The sequence below is a fragment of the Etheostoma cragini genome, chromosome 11 (genome assembly GCF_013103735.1).
Source record: "Etheostoma cragini isolate CJK2018 chromosome 11, CSU_Ecrag_1.0, whole genome shotgun sequence".
Taxonomy (NCBI): domain Eukaryota; kingdom Metazoa; phylum Chordata; class Actinopteri; order Perciformes; family Percidae; genus Etheostoma; species Etheostoma cragini.
In genome coordinates, this window is record NC_048417.1 from 2,465,021 (window position 1) to 2,488,500 (window position 23,480).

At 42.3% G+C, this 23,480-nt stretch overlaps 1 protein-coding gene and 2 long non-coding RNA genes across 13 annotated transcripts in view; 2 read left to right on the forward strand and 1 right to left on the reverse strand.

Annotated features, from left to right (window-relative positions):
• Positions 1-20,580, forward strand: part of tns1b (tensin 1b) — a 202,280-nt gene extending 181,700 nt beyond the window's left edge. For 6 of the 11 annotated variants that reach the window (XM_034884534.1, XM_034884535.1, XM_034884540.1 and 3 more), the window contains 15 exons: positions 24-162; positions 4,940-5,035; positions 5,609-5,789; positions 6,266-6,926; positions 8,275-8,653; positions 8,740-8,826; positions 10,964-11,092; positions 11,219-11,311; positions 12,959-13,036; positions 14,318-14,386; positions 15,666-15,692; positions 16,155-16,323; positions 18,167-18,235; positions 18,507-18,536; positions 19,867-20,580. In XM_034884534.1, the coding sequence (XP_034740425.1) occupies positions 24-162; positions 4,940-5,035; positions 5,609-5,789; positions 6,266-6,926; positions 8,275-8,653; positions 8,740-8,826; positions 10,964-11,092; positions 11,219-11,311; positions 12,959-13,036; positions 14,318-14,386; positions 15,666-15,692; positions 16,155-16,323; positions 18,167-18,235; positions 18,507-18,536; positions 19,867-20,005 (2,346 nt within the window). In that variant the 3' untranslated portion in view covers positions 20,006-20,580. Of the gene's footprint in view, positions 1-23; positions 163-4,939; positions 5,036-5,608; positions 5,790-6,265; positions 6,927-8,274; positions 8,654-8,739; positions 8,827-10,963; positions 11,093-11,218; positions 11,312-12,958; positions 13,037-14,317; positions 14,387-15,665; positions 15,693-16,154; positions 16,324-18,166; positions 18,236-18,506; positions 18,537-19,866 lie in introns of those variants that run through there. The other 5 variants (XM_034884537.1, XM_034884544.1, XM_034884539.1 and 2 more) reach the window with 4 other exon arrangements.
• LOC117952348 overlaps positions 1-23,480 on the reverse strand; it is a 27,521-nt gene continuing 4,041 nt past the window's right edge. The window contains exons 3-4 of the long non-coding RNA XR_004658393.1: positions 15,471-15,478; positions 1-12 (exon numbers count right to left, since the gene is read on the reverse strand). This is a non-coding gene — a long non-coding RNA (uncharacterized LOC117952348). The remainder of the gene's footprint in view (positions 13-15,470; positions 15,479-23,480) is intronic.
• The window catches only part of LOC117952347, an 11,485-nt gene continuing 10,657 nt past the window's right edge, over positions 22,653-23,480 (forward strand). The window contains exon 1 of the long non-coding RNA XR_004658392.1: positions 22,653-23,265. This is a non-coding gene — a long non-coding RNA (uncharacterized LOC117952347). The remainder of the gene's footprint in view (positions 23,266-23,480) is intronic.

Genomic DNA, 23,480 nt, shown 5'->3' on the forward strand with positions numbered 1-23,480 from the left:
TGTGTTTTTTTCCTGCTCCTCAGAGACACATGCACAGCTACCGGGAGGCCTTCGAGGAGATGGAGGGCGGCCCCATCAGTCCTACACCCATAGTTGGTGGTGAGGTGTTTCCCCAAACCCCTGCCTTCCCCATCTCGCCGCAAACCCCTTACTTCAACCTGTGTAAGTCCCCCCTCTGGCTGACAGATGGCACTGTGGAGCTCAGGCCCAGTTACTGTAGATACTCAGCTATTAGCTCTTTGAGATTTGCTTTAAATGTATTGAATATTATTATATTCAAAATAAGAACACAATTGATATCAAATCTTAACTGAAGGTTGTATTTGACAAGAGAGACAGAGCACATTGCAGCATACTCTAAAAACCACGCCTACCGCAGAGGAAAACAATCAGAGGCACGGTTTACGATAAGTTAGCCAAAACACTGCCAAAGTGCAGGTAAATGTAGCTATCTAAAATCCACAGATTTAAGCATTTCAAAGGATTATTATAGCCACCTATATCCAGCAGAGAGAACATGTTAGCTCTTAGGAAGATAAAGTTAGCTATGTGTTAGTAAGCTAAAGTTAGCTATGTGTTAGCAAGCAAAAGTTAGTTATGTGTTAGCAAGCTAAGGCACTTGCAAACACAATAATACATAGATTTCTGATTTAGCATCCACGTATCAAAGTGCTTTAGCTTAACTTACATATAGTAAGCCTAAAGCTGCCATTTGCTTATTTGGCTTTGTAACAAAATGCTTGCTGCACACATAACGTTAGCTTAGTGTCAGGATACTTCTTATTTACTTCCTATTCTTCCTGCTGATTCTTCCTAAAAGCTAGGCTTTTTGGTTCTGCAGCCTATAAAAAGTTTATTTATAGGTTCTTTATCCTCCTATTACATAGCAGCTTTCAGGTCTTGTCTGTTGTTTGCTAGCGGAGGGAATTGACAAGGAGGCACCATCATGCAATACAAGTCAATGGAGAGCAAAGGTTTGTTTTCCCCTCCGGTGGGGACCGGACTGAAATGTGCTCTGTCTCTATGGTATCATCCTTAGTGCTTACATTAACTCTAAAATGGCTTAATTTCACTATCAGGTCATGTAGCAACATTCATCAACAACATTCATCAATTTATGATATATATATATATTTATTTTTTTACAACAGAAATGTAGATTAACTTGAGATACTGAACTTATTGTAGGAAAGTCTTGAGGTGTAAAATGTTCATTCATGTTTTGAGACTATTGGCAATCGCTCAAGGTACTTTATCTTGACTTACATCCATTTCTTTCTTTTTTTCTCTACTTCATTTGGTACCGAGCATATTCCGAGCAGTGAAAAACAATATCCCGACTATTGCCTCATCTCGTTTTCATTCAGATTGTAAAAGGGCTTCATTTCAAATGTGCAAGTGGGACGTTCTGGCGTTGTGGCCTCGTGTTGGCTCATTAAAAAGCCTGAGCGGCCACATCTCTTAAAGTCTGATTCCTTCTTTTCTCACAAGAATGTCTGCAGTCATCATTCAGTTAGACGCAGACTAAGAAAAAAAGGCCAAGAGAGATAGAAAACAGTCAAGTCAGTTTGGTGTAAATGTCAGAAATTCGAGCGTGGCCTGCTGCTAGATCAGGTGCAATGTTCATCTCACTTTTCTATCCAGCCTGTTTCTTTTCAGTGTAACTATTTCAAAGAAGAAATAAATACAGGAAATACTTGTTTAGGATATTCAAGTCCAGAAAATAGAAAAGATAAAGATAGACATACACACACCCATCTCCACACCCTCCCTACCCTCTCTCCGTCTCACATACACCCCACGCTAAAACAAGAGTTGTGTATTAGGTAACGCGTCGTTGGCCAGCTCGACCAATGACTTCATTCGGTCCTCCTGCCTATCTCCCCTGGGGCACACCCATAAAAGTTTGTCATAAAAACCCACACCATATTTTTAACACGTGCTCTGTGGCATAACATCCCTCCCTCCCTTTACAGGGAGAACACAGTGACGCCCAGTGGTTACCTTGTCTGAGATAAACACATAATCTTGAACTGACATTAATTGGATAAGCATTTTTGAGACAATATGCTAGGCCCTTAATTTTTTGGATTTTTGATAAACCTCAAAACTAGATTCTTTTTTTCTCAGCTGAGCAACAGCTGTAGTTAACTGTCATCAGTTAATTAAGATTAGTTTTGGAGTTATTTGCAAAACTTGTTAAAGGTGCATGGTTAGTTAATTATTTAGTGCATGTGACACCGGATTTAATTACTTTACTATCCATTGCAACGTCATCTTCAGTAGTGTGCCCCTTAAATCATATTCCCAACTGTTCACCTAGACTGTCCGACACACACCACCCTCAATTAAATGTGAAGCATTTAGGTTGCAAGAACAAAGAATTGATTTGGATTCTTTGGTAAGTAGAGGATGCACGTCACTCTGTTGGAGTTCCACTGTCCCACAACGTCAGCCAAATGGATCCCCAATCCCCCAATCCCTGTCCCTTCCCTCTGCCCGAGTGAGCTTTGTCCTTCACTTATCACAGTTCTGCACTGCTTTGGCATGGGAGCCACATGAGAGCAGCACCAGCAACACAATGGGCACACCCATACACTCACATATTCATCAGTAATCAACCTGCAAGTCTCAGAGAGAGACATGTGGGTCAAAAACAGCTCATAACTTCCTCTTACATTAATTGACATAGTTGGAAATGAACCTGTGTCAACAAGACACTAACACTCATGCATAGGCTACATCTACACTACTACGTTTTGATTGGTTAAAAAATGCATACCTTTCTCTAGCTCAAAACGTGTTTCCCAAATACACCGGAGTTTAGAATGCCAACATAAAGAAAGCGTAAGGAGACGGACATCTGGCCGAACTTTTGGCGGCACTGGAACAATACCGTGAATGAAACGTCTTTAATATACACTACACTGTAGTCTGCATGGGCACCACCGGAGATCTTTGGAAACAACGATGCACATCAGTCAGTCTCATCCGTTAGGTGACTTACAGACCTTTCAGTAACAGTTCCACCTCGGCGTCGGTCCAAGCTAATAAATCCCTGCTCTTACTTTTCACCATTGTTGTTCTTTCTCACTTATATATCCATGATTTTTTAACGCAGATTAGTCTCGCTTTGCCAGACCCTCTTCCACGGCGCTGCACGGTAGGGTCCGGCTAGTCCACACCTTATTCTGGAATGGGAGAAGAACCTGCTCTGGTTTATTTGGCGTGTCTTTAAAGCAATCACAGTTGTCTTGGCTAGCGTTATTACATAGTCTCAGGAAGGAACTTGTTTTGGTGGAACATGTGTACGTTCAGAAGTAGTTTCAGTCGTCAACAGAAAACTCAGATTGGACAGATAGTCTAGCTAGCTGTCTGGATTTACCCTGCAGAGACCTGAGGACCAGGTCACCATAGTCCTCAGATTGGACAGATAATCTGGCTAGCTGTCTGGATTTACCCTGCAGAGATCTGATAAACCAGGTAACCATAGTCCTCAGATTGGACAGATAATCTGGCTAGCTGTCTGGATTTACCCTGCAGAGATCTGAGAACCAGGTAACCATAGTCCTCAGAAATCATGCAGAGTTTAAAATTACAACAAAGAAAGCGGAAGGAAATGGACAAAGAAGAAGTACAAACGTCATAATGTCTGTTGTGTGTGGAAGTGGAAGGTCATGGATATAGACTAACTGCAGAGTAACTTCAGACAATCTGCTTGCAGTGTATGCCAATGGTCATGCAATATGAGTTGTGTTACATTGACCGAGGTTAGCTCTGCTGCTGGAGCTCCAGCTCTTGTGTGGACGGAGATCGTTTTGTTTAGTGTAGATGTAGCCACACACACACATCCACAGATACATCCTTCCAATCACCCAGCAGCTGCTGCTCTCTGTGTTGCTCTTGTCATCTTGTGTATAAGTTCTTGTTGCTGCCTTGTTTCACCAAAACCAGCACCCTGCCTGCCTGCTGTCTTAAACATCAAATCATGAATCACATCAAATCGTGAGTTGAGTGTATCGTTACATCCCTACTCACAAATGTAAAAGATCAACAACTAAGGATCACAAACTACATGAGGAGTTCCTGGGGAACCACGTCCCCTTTGTTCAGTTTGACCCAGCTCTGCTTGTGTTTGACACACACCTTAATCTGCTGTTGGCAGAGTGGGGGGGGGGGGGGTCACTGCCAGCGTGTCAGCCGGTGATCAGTCTCATGCATGTTTGCCCCCCCCTGTGAGAGCATGAGCGCACCCCTCTGAACATGCTGCTCCTGTGTGTTAAGCTGTCTTGATGCCTTGTTGTCTTGACAGCTGTTTACTTGTGTATTATATAAAAGAACAGAGGTCTTCAACAAGGGGTCCGGGACCTCTTGGCGGCCCTTACAAATTATTGTTTTAATGGTTAAAAAAAACATAAAAACGTTTGTACTCAAATCCAACATATTATTTGTAAAGATGCATCTTTTTCTACACAACATTGATGACAGGCTTACTGGCTTGTAGTTTAGGTAGTCACAGGTATTCACTGTGCTATATTTTAACATTAAAACATGATGTATGAATATATAAATATGCCAACAATGCACTATCCAAATATCTCTGTAAAGGCTTTATGGTGCCCTACATGTTATTGTTGGCCCAGTTTAAGTTTCAACTCAATTTTATACAATTAAAATACTACATATAGGATGCCCCTGTCTCCTTTTCAGCTAAGGGGTCCTTGGCCTAAAAAAACGTTGAAGACCCCCGTATAAGAATATACAGCAGCGATGATTTGCTGGTTGTTTTATACACTCTGGCATCATTTTCTGATGTATAATGTTTTCTAAAAACAAAGCAAAAAGATAAATGATTGCTAGACTGTGTCAACAGGTAGCAGCTGTCAAGATGTCAGTGATGTATGATGCTGTGTGGTGATAAGTGTCCCCTTGTCTTCAGGTCGGTCCCCCCCTGGTCTTGCCAAGACTCCACTGTCAGCCCTGGGTCTGAAGCCCCACAACCCAGCGGACATCCTGCTCCATCAAACAGGCTCAGGTTGGTCAGAACACTCACTTCTTTATTGAAACTAACTAAATAAGTATGATCAGATGAAAAACACAAAAAAGTAATAATGACACACACACACAGACACACACACAAACACACACACCAAATATCATGAGTATGGCACAGAAAAGAGCTCTCTTGCTGTACCACTGTTCCTTTACATGATTCTGTTTCTCTGGATTATCTCCAATGATGCTCCACAGATGATGAGAGCAGTGAAGGTGAGGAAGGTAAGATTGCTGCTCTAACGCCACAGATCATCATCAACATCCCACGTTTTAACCTCTTCCACTCCATTGGTCTACCTACGTATGGCTTGTTTGTAGTTTGTGTGGCCAAACCATTACTGTTTTCGTTTCTTTTCTGGAGAAGCCAAACCATTCTCATGGCAGCATATACTATTTCAGGCCTATCCATCTTGTCCACAGTTTTCATACTACTACTACTATCTCTGTCACACAACTACAATGCTACAAAGGTAAAGGGAATACCAAATACAGACAGGAAAGCAGAAAAAAAAACGTATGGCTCACAGAGAACCTTTATTTCTCTCTTACGCAGCACCAAGAAGCTACGTCGAGTCCGTGGCGATGTCAGCATCGGCGGGCGGAGAGCAGCCCACGTCCACTCGGAGACTTAGTCCACCGGGAGAGACTACAGGCCACCAGAGAAGTCCAAGTCCCTCCTCCGACACGCTGAACCCACCTTTGTCCAGCAGCAGCCCCATCCAGATCTCACCGAGGTGAGACCAATAAACAATGCTCTTTAACTTTGGCCAGATCTTTCACTGGAAGATTGGTTATTTTGTTAAAGCTTTAGTGGACAGAACACCCGTTCCATTCAAGCCATTGCCAAACGAGACAATACAAAGCTAATTAAGACCTTCAGAGACACAACAGTCTCTCTGTATTCCTCAGCATGACTGTGTTTACTACATGGTGTCATCCGGCCACATTTGGGATGCATTTGAAAATAAAGACTTGTGGTTTGGAGCCATGGGTGGCTTCTTGTTTTCAAGCACATAGTGCCTTCCCTGTCAATTGCTCATTTTTGTAATTATTATTTTAACTTTCTACTCAAATATTCAGATTGTAATAAACTAAACTTTAATAAACAAAGTTTAATGCTTTTTAATCTGCAAAGTCTAGCATCCAAATAAACAGTTGTATGTGTGTAAAACTTCTGCAAGGTTCATAAACGTTTCCAAATCTCTTCCAGTGATCGCCCCGTAGCAGAGAGCAGCGTTAGCACGCCGTCCCAACCCACATCTGATTCAGGCTTCCGGTCCCAGGCTACAGAGAGTGCCTACCCCACTCCCACCCCCTCATACCAAGCCCTGAATACCCCCACCTCTTCCTACCTGGATTCCAGCTCTCCCACCTCTTCCTACCTTGGCACTACAACCCCTACACCATCCTACCTTGGCCCCAACAACCTGCTGGGGGGCTATGCGGTCTCAGATCCCAGCCCACCCACCTCCGAACCCTCCCAGACAACGCTCAGCCGTGGAAGTCCCTATGAACAGCACCGGACCAACATCCTTAGATCCCCCTACAACCCGGTCCTCCAGCAGCGCCCGTGTGCCAATCAGGATGGTCCTATCATGGGCCATCACACGGCGCCGGCTAACGGCTTTGATGTGGGTACGCTGGGTCTCAGTGGCAGTCCCGTCCTTGGTCGCCGCCCGTCTCAGGGTGCTCAGAGCAGCCCGGTCCTCAGCAGACAGGCCTCTCTGGGACAGGCGTCTCAGCGTAGCCCGGTTCTCAGCAGACAACCGTCCCTGGGCCAGTCCATGCAGATCAGCCCCGTGCTCGGCCGACAGCCATCTATAACCCACCAAGGAAGTCCGGTTCTGGGCCGTCACCCATCTGAATCGCAGGTAGAGAAGGAAAGAGTACAAAATTACTCTACCAGGGTTAACCCCAGTGTGTTGCAGGCCTGGTGACCCACTAGGCCTAAGTTGTCCCCCACCAGGCCTAAGCCACTGGGAAGTAGTTTTGATGTGTTTGTAAGACGTTTTTAAACTACATTTACGTTGGGGTGGCTCGGTTGGAAACTTAGACGTAGTCATATTTTCAAATCTCCAGTTAGCTTTTAGCACTGAATTAATGTAGAGCCCTGTGAAATCTGTTTTACAGCTTTGTTAAATTCGCAATTTCGAGATTAAGTCCATGATTCTGTTATCAGAAACTATCGGGCCCTACATTAAAACTGCCATCGGTCTAAACAACTTTTGTGGGGGAAACCCTGTAAAGTAAAAGTACTGTTACTTTGATAAACTCCTGCTTAAGTGTAAGTAAAATTGCATTAAATGTATAAAACAAACTTCTCAAGTAATAGTAAAAAGTAGCTCATTTAAAATGTACTCAGATTAAAAGCTACTTAGTTACCTTTTTAACAGTAAAGAAACACGTTGACAAATGACATTAAATACATTTAGGGAGGTATGATGTATCATCGACCCTCGAGTTTAACTCCAGCTGAATCTAACTGGTCGGCACCGTTGGTGGCCGTTCTCCATCCTTTTTCAGATTTTAGGGTTAAAAAACACCAACGACCCATTTTTCCCTGCAGTAGTTTCCGGGACTCCATTTTTTTCCTTGCATTTTTTATTTACATTTATTTTTCTCACTTTGTAATGGATCTGATTTATAATGAAGCAAAGTTTAAACAAAATGTACTTGAGAAAAAATAAAAGTACGGATTTTAAAAAGTAGAAGTACAAAAAAACAGTACTGTAATGATTTTTTTTAAATCCATTATTATTTTTTTACTTTATTTTTTTAACCAATGAGTCACCTAAATATCTTCTGTTTATTCAGTCCAGCAGACAGCAGACATCATGTTTCCACCCAAACAGAGCGCGAACAAAAAAATGCAGAAAAGACGCATTATGTTCTTCATTACAAAGGAAATAAATGTCAGCCTGACCGACATGTGATGTGCATTCTTCTTAGAAAACATTTAGTTTTTAGAAATAACTCCTGATAAATTGTCTCCAGAAGTGCATTAGTCAACTTCTGTTTTTGTTAAAGAAGAAATAGAAAAACTCGGTAGTATTGAACCGCAATACATCTACAATTGCAGTAAATGAAAAATCACACTACAAGTCAAATTGGTACCTATGTTTTGTGAAAGAATCGAATCGAACAAAAGCATATTGCCCCAGCCATTGTTACAGTGTCAGTAACTTGAGTTATTTGTTTCTTTCCACCTCCGTATCCAAGGTGTCCCAGAGAAGCCCCAGTCTGGACCGCCACCCCATGCACAGCGGGTACACCACCCCAGATGAGAGACACGGGAACCTGTCGCGACAGAGCAGCTCCTCGGGTTACCAGGGCCCCCCTACTCCCTCCTTCCCCATCTCCCCTGCAGGCTACCAGGATGGAGGGTCGATGGGGATGGGTGGAGGGTTCCGACAGGGCAGCCCCGCCCCCGGTTTCCAGCCCCAGCTTCCAGAGAAGAGGCGCATGTCGAGCGGCGATAGACCAAACGGAGCACTGTCCTATGGCACACTGAACGGGAAGATAATGTCCCCGATGGGTGGAGCAGGCACGCCCAGCTACTTCCACACCCTCTCCGACTTCTCAAGGTTCAATATGCCCGGTAAGGCCGTCATCTGGAGTCACATGAAAAGGAGTCCCTCTCTGTTTCCCTCCCTTTCTGTGACATTCTTTTGTTTTTTGTTGCAGACGGAAGTCCCGAGAGCAGGCTGAATGTCAAGTTTGTCCAAGACACGTCCAAGTTCTGGTACAAGCCAGATATTTCCAGGGAGCAAGGTAAGATGCTGAAAGACGTAAATGACCTTAAATGACCTTTAGACACTTGACCTTTCATTTCTGCTTTGTGGTGCCAGATGCCTGCTGGGGAATTGGCGGTTCAGTGTGTGTGTGCCAAAATGTTTAGACAGTTATATTAAGGAATATTCCACCTGAAACCTATGTTTTGAATATCAAATAGTCAGCTTCATAAGGTGGAGCTGAAAGCTTTGCAGCATGCAGCTATGCTTGTCCGTAAGAGGCAAGTTGTTTATGTTGTACCACGTTGAACCAATTATACCACGTTAAGCTTTTTCACGTTATAAAGCACGAAACATAATCACTTTCCATAAGTGATGTACACACATACGCAATAATGAATATGCATGAAGATTAAAAAAAATAAAAAAAATAAGTACAAACCTGCAGATCTCTGTACTGTACGTTTGTGTTTAGCTGTGAGGTCAGTGGCTTTTGGCTGCCACATCTGCATTTGCTCATGGCCGGTATTGGTTTAAAGCATGGTAAATACAAGCATATGCTCAACTGCAATGACATCACACACACACACACACACACACACACCCACCCACACACACACACACACACATATACTTAGTGCCATGCAGTCCCAGAAGAAAAGCCACAACATATGTAGAGAATTAGATAACATCTGCATGTGTTGCTCATCTCCACCATCTTCCTTCCTTAAACTATCACATGTGGAAAGGCGGAGGCATTGAACTAAATACTGAAGTAATTGATCCAAAGCTGTTCTCCTTTAACAATAGCGTGTCTAAATCAAAGTGTCTTGTTAAAAGCTGTATTTTTTAATGAAATGCAGACTGACAATGGGCCAGGACTTGAGTTGCTCCTTTGCTCTTGGTTGTTCTTTAACGTTTTGTTAGCGTCTTCTTTGGTTCACCATGATCCTTTAACGAGCCGACTTCCTCTACACTCCAAACTATGTTATCCAAGTTTATTCTGAAACTAGCAGCGGTGGAATGAAGTATTCAGATCCTTTACTTCAGTTAAAAGTACTAACACCACACTGTAAAAAATGAAAATGTGACTTAAAGTAATAGTAATGTATAATCAGGAAAATGTACTCAAAGTATAAAAGTAAAAGAACACAATGCAGAAACATCCTCACATTGTAGAACTGGAAACGATCCAAACTGTTCTGTAGATCAACAAGTGTTTAATGGTCTAATCCTCTCTGGACTAGTAGGCCGTTATAGTGTTGGCTAGTTTAATGTATACTAAAATATTGTCTTTTATAAACTACATGTGTTTTGTGTGCAAAAATTTTAATTGATGCCACTGTCGCTTCTACGTCACCCGGATCGTTGGTCTGATTGGTTGAATGATGATCCAATTGCGTACAGAGTCCTCTGAACTATGCCCGTTGGTCTCTTGTGCAGAGAAAATACAGAGCAGACTCTAAAGGTAGTAGCAGAGTAGAAGTAGAAAGTAACATGAAAAGAAAAGACTTTAAAGAAAGTACAAGTACCTCAACATTTGTACTTAAGTACAGTACTTAAAGTAAGTAAATAAGTAAATTAGTTACGTTCCACCATTGGAAACTCCACTTAAAAGCCACTTAAAATCAAAGAGTTGATTGTGGCCTAATGTTCGTGTCGCTATCACCAGACCAAGCCAAGCTCAATAGACTTGAGACCGAGTGTTGGTCTGGGGAGTCTGCTCTGTATTTTCTCTGCACAAGAGGCGTGATCGACAGGCATAGTTCAGATGACTGTGTTCTATTGGATAGTCCTTCAACCCATCGGAGCAATGGTCCAGTTGACATTGACATTGACAGCGGCATCAACGGGTTAGCTGCTCTTCAGTGGTGTTTGGTGGCTGCAGCTATGTTGAAAGTTAAAAAAGAAGCTGCTTGGTTCCTTCTCTATCGTCATGGTGTTAAACCACCAATAGCACAGCAGGTAGAAAAGCCAGTTTGTGATTGGTTCCCGCAAAATTGTGAACTATAGCAGGAGAATTAAACGTGCAGGTTTCCAGACCGAGCTGCAGGGCGGAATCAAACCTTAAGCTAGACCGGGTTTACCCAGTCTAGCTTAAGATACTGAATGTATCACTACCCTCACAACCAATGTTCTGACAGTGTGAAATACCCTGACTGTCCACTTTGTTACAGCCATCGGCCTGCTGAGAGAGAGGGAGCCTGGAGCCTTTGTGATCCGGGACAGTCACTCGTTTAGGGGGGCTTACGGCCTGGCTATGAAGGTGGCCTCTCCTCCACCCTCAGTGCATCAGAACAAGAAAGGTAGGGGGTCACTAATGCACCAAGTATTTACTCCAGTGCTTTGTGTAGCTCTTCTTCCTCCATGTAGTTTGATGGCTCGGTGTTCGTCAGCTGTGTGGTACCTAGACTCCCTCTCTTTTGTTGCAGGTGACATCACCAACGAGCTGGTGAGGCACTTCCTGATTGAGAGCAGCCCCAAAGGAGTGAAGCTCAAGGGCTGCCCCAACGAGCCTTACTTTGGTCAGTGGAAGCATCCTGCTGCCCTCTCTCTACCCTCGAATACACACTCACATGAAGAAAGGTTTCCTTCTGTGTCTGTCAAAGTTCTTTAAAGTGTCCATATTCTGCTCATTTCCAGGATCATAATTGTATTTTGAGGGTTGTACCAGAATAGGTTTCCATGGTTTCATTTTCAGAAAACACCATATTTCCGTTGTACTTCACTTGCTGGAGATCCTCTTTTCACCCTGTGTGTTAAGATCTCTGTTTTAGCTACAGAGTGAGACATCTCACTTGTTTTAGCTACAGAGTGAGACATCTCACTTGTTTTAGTTACAGAGTGAGACATCTTACTTGTTTTAGCTACAGAGTGAGACATCTCACTTGTTTTAGTTACAGAGTGATACATCTCACTTGTTTTAGTTACAAAGTGAGACATCTTACTTGTTTTAGCTACAGAGTGAGACATCTCACTTGTTTTAGTTACAGAGTGAGACATCTTACTTGTTTTAGCTACAGAGTGAGACATCTCACTTGTTTTAGCTACAGAGTGAGACATCTCACTTCTATCTTATCTTTGTTGGGAGCTGCACATGCTCAGTAGCTCGGTAAGGTCCCATCAGCTAGATAACTCTTTCTCCAGCTTTGGTCAGTCCAAGGCAGGATCAGCTGGGAGACTTCTTCTAGACCAGGGACACAACAGGGACAGGAAGTAGAGCAGGGACAGGAAGTAGTTCTTTTGGTGATTATGGTCAACTAGTGTGTGTTGGAGCAGTGTTTAGCCATTGAGAATGAGCTAGTATGCTAGCATGCTACGGTAAGCCACCTCGTCTCTAGGGACGTAGAAAGCCGTGCACGTGTTGAACAGCTCACCCGTAGACTGAAGACAGAGGACGTTCAGAAACTGTATCTCACATGTAACTCAACAGCATTGATGTTTTTTTTCAAGTTCCAAGTGTGTGGAAGCAGCAGAGACACAAAATAACACCCCAAATCCCAGAAAAAGTGATTTTTTTCATAATATGGGCACTTTAAACATGTAATCCTACTTTAATTATAGTAGTTAAGGTAGTGATCTAACTCATGTTCTCTTTACTAATTACACTGTGCAAGGCTGTGAGTGTGTGTGTGTGTGTGTGTGTGTGTGTGTGTGTGTGTGTGTGTGTGTGTGTGTGTATATGTGTGTGTGTATATGTGTGTGTGTATATGTGTGCGTGTGCGTGCGTGTGTACTGAGAGAGATGGCTGCCAGATCCACGATGAGGAAAGTTGACATCTGTTAACTTTGTCTTGCCTTCTCTTGATTTCTTCCTCCCAACTCATCATCCATTCTTCTCTTTTCCTTGGTTGGTTTTATTTTACAACTACCAATACCAAAATAATGTGTTTCTTTTCCTACATTTACAGTAGTTTGTTTTAAATCTAACAAGCCACACTCAACCAAGTCCACCCAACCTAAAAAGAGGAATTATGGGAAGTGAAGTTCCTGCTGTCAGGAATGGAACCAGAAGTGTCCGTTTTTGTTATTCACGATGGAGTTATTAAATGGGAAATGCGTCCATTGTGCTATGAAAGTCTGTTCACAGGTCTTAGGGAGTACTAGTGCATATGTGGAAACAAGTTGTATATATGTAAGTGTTTGTGACTGTTTGCTGTGTCTGTTTGACAGGCTGTCTGTCTGCCCTGGTCTACCAACATGCCATCACTCCACTGGCCCTACCCTGCAAGCTGCTCATCCCTACCACAGGTCTGTGGAGCCAAGTGTGTGTTCAGCAGCGAACATGCATTATTAAGCGACTGTGTGTTGTTTCTGAGTACAGTTTTGATCACATTACATTCACATGCTTTCTACAGTTAAAGGCTCTAGACGCTCTAATCTCTTTAAACCGTACTGTACTGTAACTTTACACATGGGTGTAAAATGCATTTAACGGATGGGGGGAGGGGCAATACACAAAACATTTACTAGAGAGAAATAGAGAACTTTTTCGCTTTGGTCCTCCTACAGGTTTAAGGCAGAATTGTCCATTACTTTACCTTATGCAGTGGACAATTCCACTTCCAACCTGTAGGGGGACCACAGCGGGAAAAGTTCTCTAGTGTTGCTTTAAGAGCAATTATTGAAGGGGCCCACGTAATACAGACGGACTGCGTGTCACTCCCCAACGTGAGTCAAGTGCACATTTGAGCTAACGAGAGACTTCTGTAATGTCAACACAGTAACAATGGACCTACTTAACAAAGTTGGTTCATTGCTGGCTACAAGTTAGCATCAAACACAACAAAGGCTGTCACTTGAATGGCGTTTTGAGCTAACGCTAGCAATCAAACTATCATAGATCGCTACAACGTTTTTGAAATGATTTCCCTGTTCTGTTCTGTTACATGGCTTTTACTAATTTCAGAATGCCACATTATGGCGTAAACCGTTTATATCTGAGCATGCACGACTCAACTCTGCACTCGACTCACATCTGGCAGTGACGCTGCGTACGGTTACCGTTCAGGGAGTAAACCAAGCAGTGGTCCAAACCACTGTGAGGCATGGGAGGGGGGCACTCAAAATAGTTCTGAACGTAAAATGCCTTTGCATTTATATTGTTTTACTACTTACACAGTTATTTGAAGTATATATTATGTGCAATACACTATTATTATACTAATTAATAAGAATTTTACTCTCAGATGGGGTGGGTCCTGATCCCCCTGACGCCCCCTTGATTTCTTATGAGTACCACAAATTAAGATTCATAAACAATATAAGAGGATAGGATGCATTATATCTTTTTAAATTATTTTAATTCAAGGCATTTCCATCTATGAATAGTTTGGTTGCTAGGCACGAGTTAATACTAATTACCATAAATGTATTATAATATATAAAAACATTATATAACAGTGGTAGTGAGTCTGGAACCTACAAATAACAAAGAAAGGCATATTCTAATGTTTAGTGTAGGAAATGATGATGGAGCCATCGATGCAACTAAATAAAAGACGTATGTCCCCTCTCTGGTGCTGAACGCAGATCTCATCGAGGAAGCTCCAGAAGTGGCAGCACCGAATCCTCTGGCTGAAAGGCTGAAACAAGGAGCAGGTAACACAGAAACCCACCCTCATTCTTTCTTTTTGTTAAACTCAGTGCTGCCAAGGGTCCAACACATTCTCACTCCTACCTCGTCGAACAAACGCTTGGTCTGGATCCCTGGCGTCTCGTTTTGAAAGCTCACGTTCTTCTACATGATGAGATTAGACAATTATTGATCCCAAATTGTGACATTTCAGTGCTACAGCAGCAAAATGCAAGACACACAGCTCATATACAGAATATACAAGAAATAACCAATAATAAATAGGTTGGAATACAAGAACAAATATTCAAAACATAAAGAGGAAAATAATTCAAAGGAAAGAATAAACAAACTTTATACAAGCGGCCCTCAACAGCTTGACCAATCATGAGTCAATCACAGCTGTCAATTGTAAGGTTTCACTCCATTTTTTATATTATTAAATAACAAAAAAAAAAAAAAAAACTGTTTGAAAAATGAACATTTGAACAAACATCCTAAAATGACCTTAAATGACAGAAACCATCTTTGGGGAACACTTTTAATTGAATTCAAATTTGACGTGTACTTAGTTTTTTTTATTGTGATACATGGAGTGGGTGGGCTTTTAGCCTATACTGCAGCCAGCCACCAGGGGCCATCCAGATGTTTTGGCTCCATTTATGCAGTCTATGCTAGAGATATTCAACAGCGGGTCCCTGACCCCTAGGGGCTCCTCAGAGTTACTGCAGGGGGCCGCAAATGATGTTAAAAAATTATTTTCCGGAAGCTTGTTTTTTTTGTTTAGTTTTTTTAATCTAAATGCCTGAAAAATAAATATCAATATAAATCCAGCATATTATAACAAACATAAATTATTTGGCCTTTTTTTAAAAGTAAAAGCTAAGGTAAAGTAGCAATTATGGTAGCCATAATACCATAAATAATCTTATTATTAATTAAGATTAAGGATTCACTGTGCCTTCCACATATATGTTTAACATCAAAACATAATGTAAAATATAATATAGCATAATTCATTCATTTTCATACATGTAACTTCAGCCAAGTGGTCCTTGGCCTACAAAACGCTGAAGGCCCCTGGTCTATGCATTGACCCCTGGTTTTGACCCATCCATCTACCAAACCACTGACGCTGATCGAGCTGTCTTCTTTGACGAGTTGGGAGTAAGAACGGGACGGTCTCAGTTTTTTAAGACTGAAATAAAGCTTTGACGTTTTAGGACATTAGCGGCCACTTTAATAAATGTGTCCTGAATCATCCTATTCACTTGTTCTGACAACATGACGTCCTTGTTATCCCAGTGCAGAGGGCCCCTGCTGATTCCCATGGTAAACCCTGTGCACTTTTATATGGAAACCTACATCTGGAATGTGCATCCCATGTGTCTGTCCCTGTTTGTTTAACCTGCACAAATGAAGATAAAAGATGTCTGGCCCCGTTTAACCGAACTCTTGGAGATGTATTTACATTTCGTCTGTTAACATCAGCGTCCAGCTTCCTGTCCGTACTGTAACAAGCAGAATGTCTCCATGTGGAATGATGTGGATGGATTTGTTGACCCCTAGCTTTGTCCAGTCAGCATGTTCTCGAATGAGAAGAATTCAAGATTTGTTTTGCATGATTTGGTCAAAACAGGCGTTGGTAACATTTGTAACAGGACTCATTTTGGAATAAATACAAGTTGTTTGGGTTTCGTCCTCAGAATGACTGTTCCGTTTAAAAATGTCCACCTGTTGCGATCTTGACATCTCTTTTTTGGTATCTGACTGGGACATCTGCTCTCTTCCCAGCATGCAACGTGCTCTACATCAACTCAGTGGAGATGGAGTCCCTGACAGGCCCTCAGGCTGTTGCCAAGGCGATATCTGAGACACTGGCTGCCTCTTCTCCAGCTACTGCCACCGTTGTGCACTTCAAGGTGTCTTCACAAGGCATCACGCTGACCGACAACCAGAGGAAGTAAGTCTGGAGCCCGGCTGTAACGTTTGATGCCTCCCGAGATCAACACTGCATCACATTAGTAGGAGGGCCGGGTATCGTCGATTCGTTAATAAATGGATTCTAGTCCGATTCACACGGTCCCAAATCGATTCTAGTTAAGAACCGACCCCAAAGCAGTTACATTAATGTACTTTGTGATGGAAGTTTCTGTTCAGCGAGGGAGGAATTTGTGTTGAAGAAAAAGACCTTGGTGAAACAAAATAAAGACAGGCTAGAGACTGGATTAAAAGTTCAGATATTCGGTGAAAGAGTTTAATTATTTTCTCGAGAGAACAACCAACAAAAATGACGAGAACAGCAGTTCACAATGCAACAGAGTAACAAGGTGACACCATATTTATTTAACATGGACACACAATAAAGTTCACCTCTACAGACTCTACAGTCAGGGAGTATTGATTTCATTCACATATCTTGAGGTGACACAGGGAACCATTTGAAACATTTGAGCCATATGTAACCTATCTTTAGAGGGTTACTTAACCCACTTCCCTTCAATGTAGCACAAACTAGTTGGTCCTAATGGATTCCTTAGGTCTTCTATTTTCATATGATTCTTATCGATACAGATGACAGATCGACTCTCGGATTTCATGAATGGATTTTAGATCATTAAAATGAACATCGTTTTAAATGGATAATAATAATGAGACTTCGCTGCAGACAGAGTTTGGTGTCTGAATGCGTGAGAGACATGAGATGCTTGTTTTGATGGGCAGGTGTCGACATGAGCCACTGCACACAGTCAGAGGCAATACCACCAACACAGGATTAACGGATCCCAGTGTTTCAGGGAGACAAAACAACGCATGCAGAAACAGACCAGAACTAAGCTCAGCACCATGAGTGATCGAGCCTTCGGCTCTGTCGCTCCTCAGACTTGGAACCTCCTCCCTGACCATCTGAGGGCACCACAGACTATTGAGACCTTTAGACCTTTTCTGGGCATGCTGGCCTTACAGGGAGGAGTTTTGAGGGCATTCTTGGCATGCTGGTCTTACGGGGAGGTGTGTTCAGGTGCATTCTGGGTATGCTGGTCTTACGGGGAGGTGTGTTTGGGTGCATTCTGGGTATGCTGCTCTTACAGGGAGGTGTGTTTGGGTGCATTCTGGGTATGCTGGTCTTACAAGGAGTTGTTTTGAGGGCATTCTGGGCATGCTGGTCTTACGGGGAGGTGTGTTCAGGTGCATTCTGGGCATGCTGGTCTTACAGGGAGGTGTGTTTGGGTGCATTCTGGGCATGCTGGTCTTACGGGGAGGTGTGTTTGGGTGCATTCTGGGCATGCTGGTCTTACGGGGAGGTGTTTTGAGGGCATTCTGGGCATGCTGGTCTTACAGGGAGGTGTGTTTAAGTGCATTCTGGGCATGCTGGTCTTACGGGGAGGTGTGTTTAAGTGCATTCTGGGCATGCTGGTCTTACGGGGAGGTGTGTTTAGGTGCATCCTGGGTATGCTGGTCTTACGGGCCCGGCACACGGACCCTTTTTTCTGCCATCAAACTGGCAAAAGTGGATTGGGACACTAGATAGTTAAAGTAAGACCCCTTATCTGCATTGAGTTCTTGTAGATTATAGTCCATCTTGGCCAGCTGGACGTGTATAATCTGGGGCTGGAATCAGATAACCGATATCCTGGTGGGAAGCAGGTATCGGCCGTGCTCCGTGTATCAGCATGCTGATGTACACAACCTCTACGCTGAACTAATGTGTGCATACTTCATAATGCACACTCTCACAATGTTTTTCCTTTCATTGTATTTTGGCGTTTGTCTAATCTCTTCTGTAACGTTTTCTGCTTTTACAGGCTTTTCTTCCGACGCCACTATCCCACCAACACTGTCACGTTCTGCGATACCGACCCTCAGGACAGAAAGTGAGTACAGAGACATGAACAGGATTTCTTTAAAATAAATTCCACTAGTGGTTTGTTTGAGGCTGTTCAAAAATTAGAAGAAATTCCAAATTCTTGCTATTCTTAACAGCTTTGTCCACTGTTTGTGTTATTATTTCCACTATTATTGATCGTGTGAGTCATGCGTTTTACTCATCTGATGCAGTTAAAATCTCAGAAACTTACCAGCAGGTCCACCATTCATCAGTCTGCAGCTGTCTTAAAATATTAACACTTGTTTAAATCTCTACAGGTGGAACAAGCCTGAGGGAGGCACAGCCAAGTAAGTTAGCCTCTGTCACACAGCTACTGATCTGATGTCTGATCTGAACAAAGGGGATTATTCAGTGAATCATATTGGAATCACATTTAACTAACTAAAGGACCGTACCTCGGTTTGTCTAAGTGTAAACTACTTAATCTGACACTCACTGTAGTATTTAAGTAGCCAGCAATGATTAGATGTTTTTTTTTTTTTTCTAATCACATTTGATTTTTCCATTCTGCAGATCACATCATCTGCAGCCGTGCTCATCTGTAGTCTTAGTTAAGAGTTAGCTGGTAATTTGCAACATTCGTTTTAAATATCCCCTAATATCAAAAAACTCGTCAGACTAGGTGTGTTATTTTAAAACTGATGCAATTTAAAACTGTATCTGTTTAAATAAATATTTCAAAGTAAAAATGTTAGTTTAAGTCCCATATTGTAAAAAGTGAGATTTCCAAGTCATGGTTTTAATTCTAAAGCAGGTCCACTGTCACTATAATAAAGGGAAAAGCCTCATAAACAATCTTTAAAAAAAGAAATGCATGATGCCTGTATTCAGAAACCTTTAAAACCTTTAAACGAGCCGTCAGGACATCTGAATGGTTTTGATGTCCGCTACAGGGCCATTACAGTCATTCCCCGACTGCAATGAAGATGCAGAGATTTAGAGCGAAGCTGCGGATGACCCAGAAACACTGACCAATCAGAGCAGACTGGGCTTTATCGGGAGGGGGTTCTTAAAGAGACAGACACTTAAACGGAGCTTTTAAGACTAAGGTCTCAAACAGGTCTATTCAGATATAGAGGATGAGAAAAAGAATGTGTTTTCTAACATTAAAGCATGTAAACATGTTCCAGTAGAAACCCAAAATACTAGTAGAAACCTGAAAATGAGCTTAATATGGGACTGTGGAAATTGCGGCAAGATGCAAGAGACAACTTCTCACGTTGAGCACACGAAAAGCGCGGCTCGTTTATTTAACAGGAGAAAACCATAAAATACAGACTAAGGCGCTGAGCCTAATGCCCACCTCATCACGCATTCACAACTTTTAAAGGGGCCTTGTTCCCTGAACAGTTATCATTAACTGTGGTGACTCAAGGGCAGTAAATTACATGTCTAATTAAATGTGTGTGGAACAACACTTAGCAACAACGTGAATTATGCATGTCACAGTCACTACAGGACCTTTAATGGAAAAAAGCTAATGGCAAACAAACTAAGTTGAATCTAAATATCTTCTTCATAAATTCAGTTCTCTATGGATACGGAGTCTATCATAGACACAGTCCAATGCTTATGCACGGCGGCCTTCACAAATGCCTCTCCAACGCTGTCTTTCAGGCTGTTTGGGTTCGTGGCGCGGAAGCAGGGAAGCACAACGGACAACGTCAGCCACCTCTTCGCCGAGATTGACCCTGAGCAGCCCGCCAACGCCATCGTCAACTTCGTCTCCAAGATGATCGCCGCGCAGAAACGATGAGAGCTGGCCGCAAAACCCTGGCGCTTTTTTTTTTTTTTTTTTTTTTTTTTTTTTTAAAGCCTTTGGTTATTTTCTTTCCTTTTAACTACGGACACTTACTTTCGGTTGTGGACAGTTAAGCATTTGCTTTTACGCGTCACCTTATTTTTTCTGCTCTTTTACATTTATGTGTGTTACTGTGTGTTTGTGAACGCAAGAGAACAAAATGGAGAGCGTGTGTGTGCGTGTGTGTGTGTGTGTGTGTGTGTGTGTGTGTGTGTGTGTGTGTGTGTGTGTAGCCTTCATGCATGTGCTTTTCTTCTTGGACGGACTCCAGAATGGACCAGAGGAAGTGCGGGATGGGGCGTGGCTGTGTGTGCCCGGGTGCCGGGAGGCGGTTCGGGTCTCCCTGGCAGGGTAACTAACACGAACCGGGGAGAGGGAATGACATTGTGTGTGCAAATGTTAAATTGTTTTTTAGCAGTTGTTTCATTTTTATTTTTTCTAAGAGAAGAAGTCAAGTTGTGTGATGTAAAGGTGGATTGTAAATCTATCAGGCTTTTGACCCGTCAACCAAAGATTTCAAAAAGAAAAAAGAAAAAAATCAGTCAGGGCGCGTATAGTGTGCCATTGTCAGAGCGTCGGAAGTATTCTTTTGTAAACTAAAATATGGCTACTTGATCAAAAAATACTGTTTCCTTCTGTATGTACTGATGCTGTAGGTCAAGCCTGCACCGCTGCCGTCTCAGCTGGTGAGGTCTGTGTAAATATTCTGGATTGCTTTAAGAGTAGGACTGTTCTAGATGACATTTGGTGCCTGACTTATTTTGTAATGCAGAGCTTTGTAAGAAAAAGAACATGAAAAAAATCATCCAGGCTGTCTTAAATACACAAATAGCCAAAGTATAAAATATGGTTGCTCTCCAAAATGGCCGCAGGTCCTTCCTGTTCAATGTAGCAGTGTCGCTAAGGATGCTACAGATGCTATTCCTCTCTGAAGCGTAGCTAGAGTCGGACGATACCAGCGACCTTCTCGTGCGTCTACGATGTCTGAGTGAACAACAAGCTTCAGAGAGAAACTCACTGAACCATCACAGCCACACAAAGATGGTTTTGGTCAGACAAGCGAAGAAGAGGATTAGCGTTAGAGTTGTTTTGTGAGGATCACCTCCACGGAAAGGTTTTGTTCTGCTATGTATCGCTCCAGTTTCTGTTGATAGAAAGAAAAAAAAAAGAGCTCTTTGCGTCAGCCGGCCAAAAGTGTTAACTCCCACACCCTACCCAAAAGTAAGCTATATACATATAAATATACATATAAAGATATATATTAAAAAAAAAAGAAATCCAAACCGTGACTTAAGATATTTATTTTTTTTGCTTTGTTGCTCTGTTATCTTTGTATTATAAAGTATGCATCCAGATTTACTAAAAGTGAGAAGAAAAGATAGCTTTTTATTTTGGCTACAGTGCATTGACATATATAAGATGTAAAATGTGTGCATTTTAAACTGTGTTTTATTTCACAGCATTACTGCCTTTTTGTTAACATTCTTGTTTTCTTGGGGATGCTTTGAATGTTTGTTTTTTTTTTTTTTTGGGGGGGGGGGGGGGGGGGGGGCATATTTTGTATGAAAGATCGTCTAAATTGGAGTTATCCTAAAGTTGTTGCATTAACTGAAACCTGCCTGGAAAACACATTGTCCAAGTTTAGCACTTAACATGTTGAAGTGTCCTCAGTGTGTTTCTACTCGTCCAGACCAGAGATAGGGTGGACGTTGACGTCCTCACGTCAGCGTCATTGCATGTGTGGAAGCAGGCTCGCTACTTCCTGTAGTTCCACAGCGCCACAGCTTGTTCATCAGTCACTAGCCGCCGCCCCCGTGTGGTGTGGACAGAGCATTACAACAGGAACCACTTTTATTCTTACAGTGTTTTAGCTGTGACTGTCAAATGCTATTTGTTTGAGTAAAGTAACCTGGAAAAAATTGAATTTTGATGTTGAGTTACGTGCCAATCTTTAGCCAATCAGGTTGTTCTTCATGCATTTTAACCCTTGTGTTGTCCTCCCTGCTGACCATGATCTTCTTGTCTTTCCGGGTCAAAACTATTTTAATCAATCTTTTTTGTTAATTCAGGGTCGAAGAACCTAACTTATATGAAATTAAACCTAATTATTTTAGTTTCAAAAACCCAAGATCATTCACTATTGAAGAATAGTTGATATCAGAGGAAGTTGACTGAATCCCGGGCCGGTATGTTAGTTTGGTCAGGATACTGTTGTGAAACTATTAAAAAAAAAAAAAAAAAGTTTTTCAAATGATGTAAAATTGAATACAACACCCAAAGTTCAATTTAAGTGATCACTTTTTTTCTAAAGATCTTTTTTGGAATTTGTAGGCCTTTATTTTGACAGGGCAGCTGAAGACATGAAAGGGGAGAGAGGGGGGGAATGACATGCAGCAAAGGGCCCCTGGTCAGACCAGGGCTTTAGTACTCGAGTCCAGTCTTGGACTTGAGTCTGGACTCTAGACCGTTTTTCTATGGTCTCGGAGTTGTCTCGGACTCGCTAGTATTTGGACTCGGACTTGTCTCGGTCACTGGTCTTGCCAGATATGGCTTTTGGTCTAGACCGAGTCCAGGTGTCTTTATTATATAATATTAGAAAACCCAGGCCGCTGCGTCGGAGTAAACCTCCACCAACTGACTTATCCAGGCGCCCTGTACTCATCCATTTTAACTACAAGGAATGTTGTATACCCATCCAACATGTGCATCCATGGTGTTTTTAAGCAATTTCTTAAAGAAACCCATATTTCTGACCCGAGGACTAACACACAGGTTAAAGTTAAGGATTGAGGACAGCAGTTAGGATTGCGACTCCCTCCTTTATGCCTAATGCTCTAGGATCAGTTGGCAGCATGTAGCTAATTAAATAAGGGTTAGTTTGGACTACATTCTGACTCAAAGTTAAAGAAAAAAGAAAATACAGCACTTACAATGCTTTTATATCTGACTAGAATGTTCCATTATTTATTAGCGGGAGCCTGCATGCGAGTCGAGTTGTTACCTTCCCGCTGCTGACTGTAATCCGCACCGTGTCCTCGAGTCTTACTCCAGCCAGGGACGCCCACTGATAGTCCTCATCCGGTTCTCATTTCCACGTGACGACCGGGTCTCGCCTCGGCTCACGAGACAGAAGAATCTCTATTTTTTTGCCTCCAAAATGCTTGTTGAGAAAAGAGGACGTCCTCTTACTTCAAACTGAATGTTTGGAAACTCCAGTGGCACGCGTCCACTCTGACAGACCAGTCTGGACTGTAGGATGTGTGTGAATGAGCTACTATGCCTGTACAGAGCGTTTGTCATATTTTTGGTTTGCTACATTGTATGGCTTTTACTATTTCTGATGGAAAAAAACACATTAAAAAAAGCAGTACAAGTCCAAAACTTATGCAACGTTTGTCTTTTTGTCTGTCACGCTAACTCAATGGGAGTT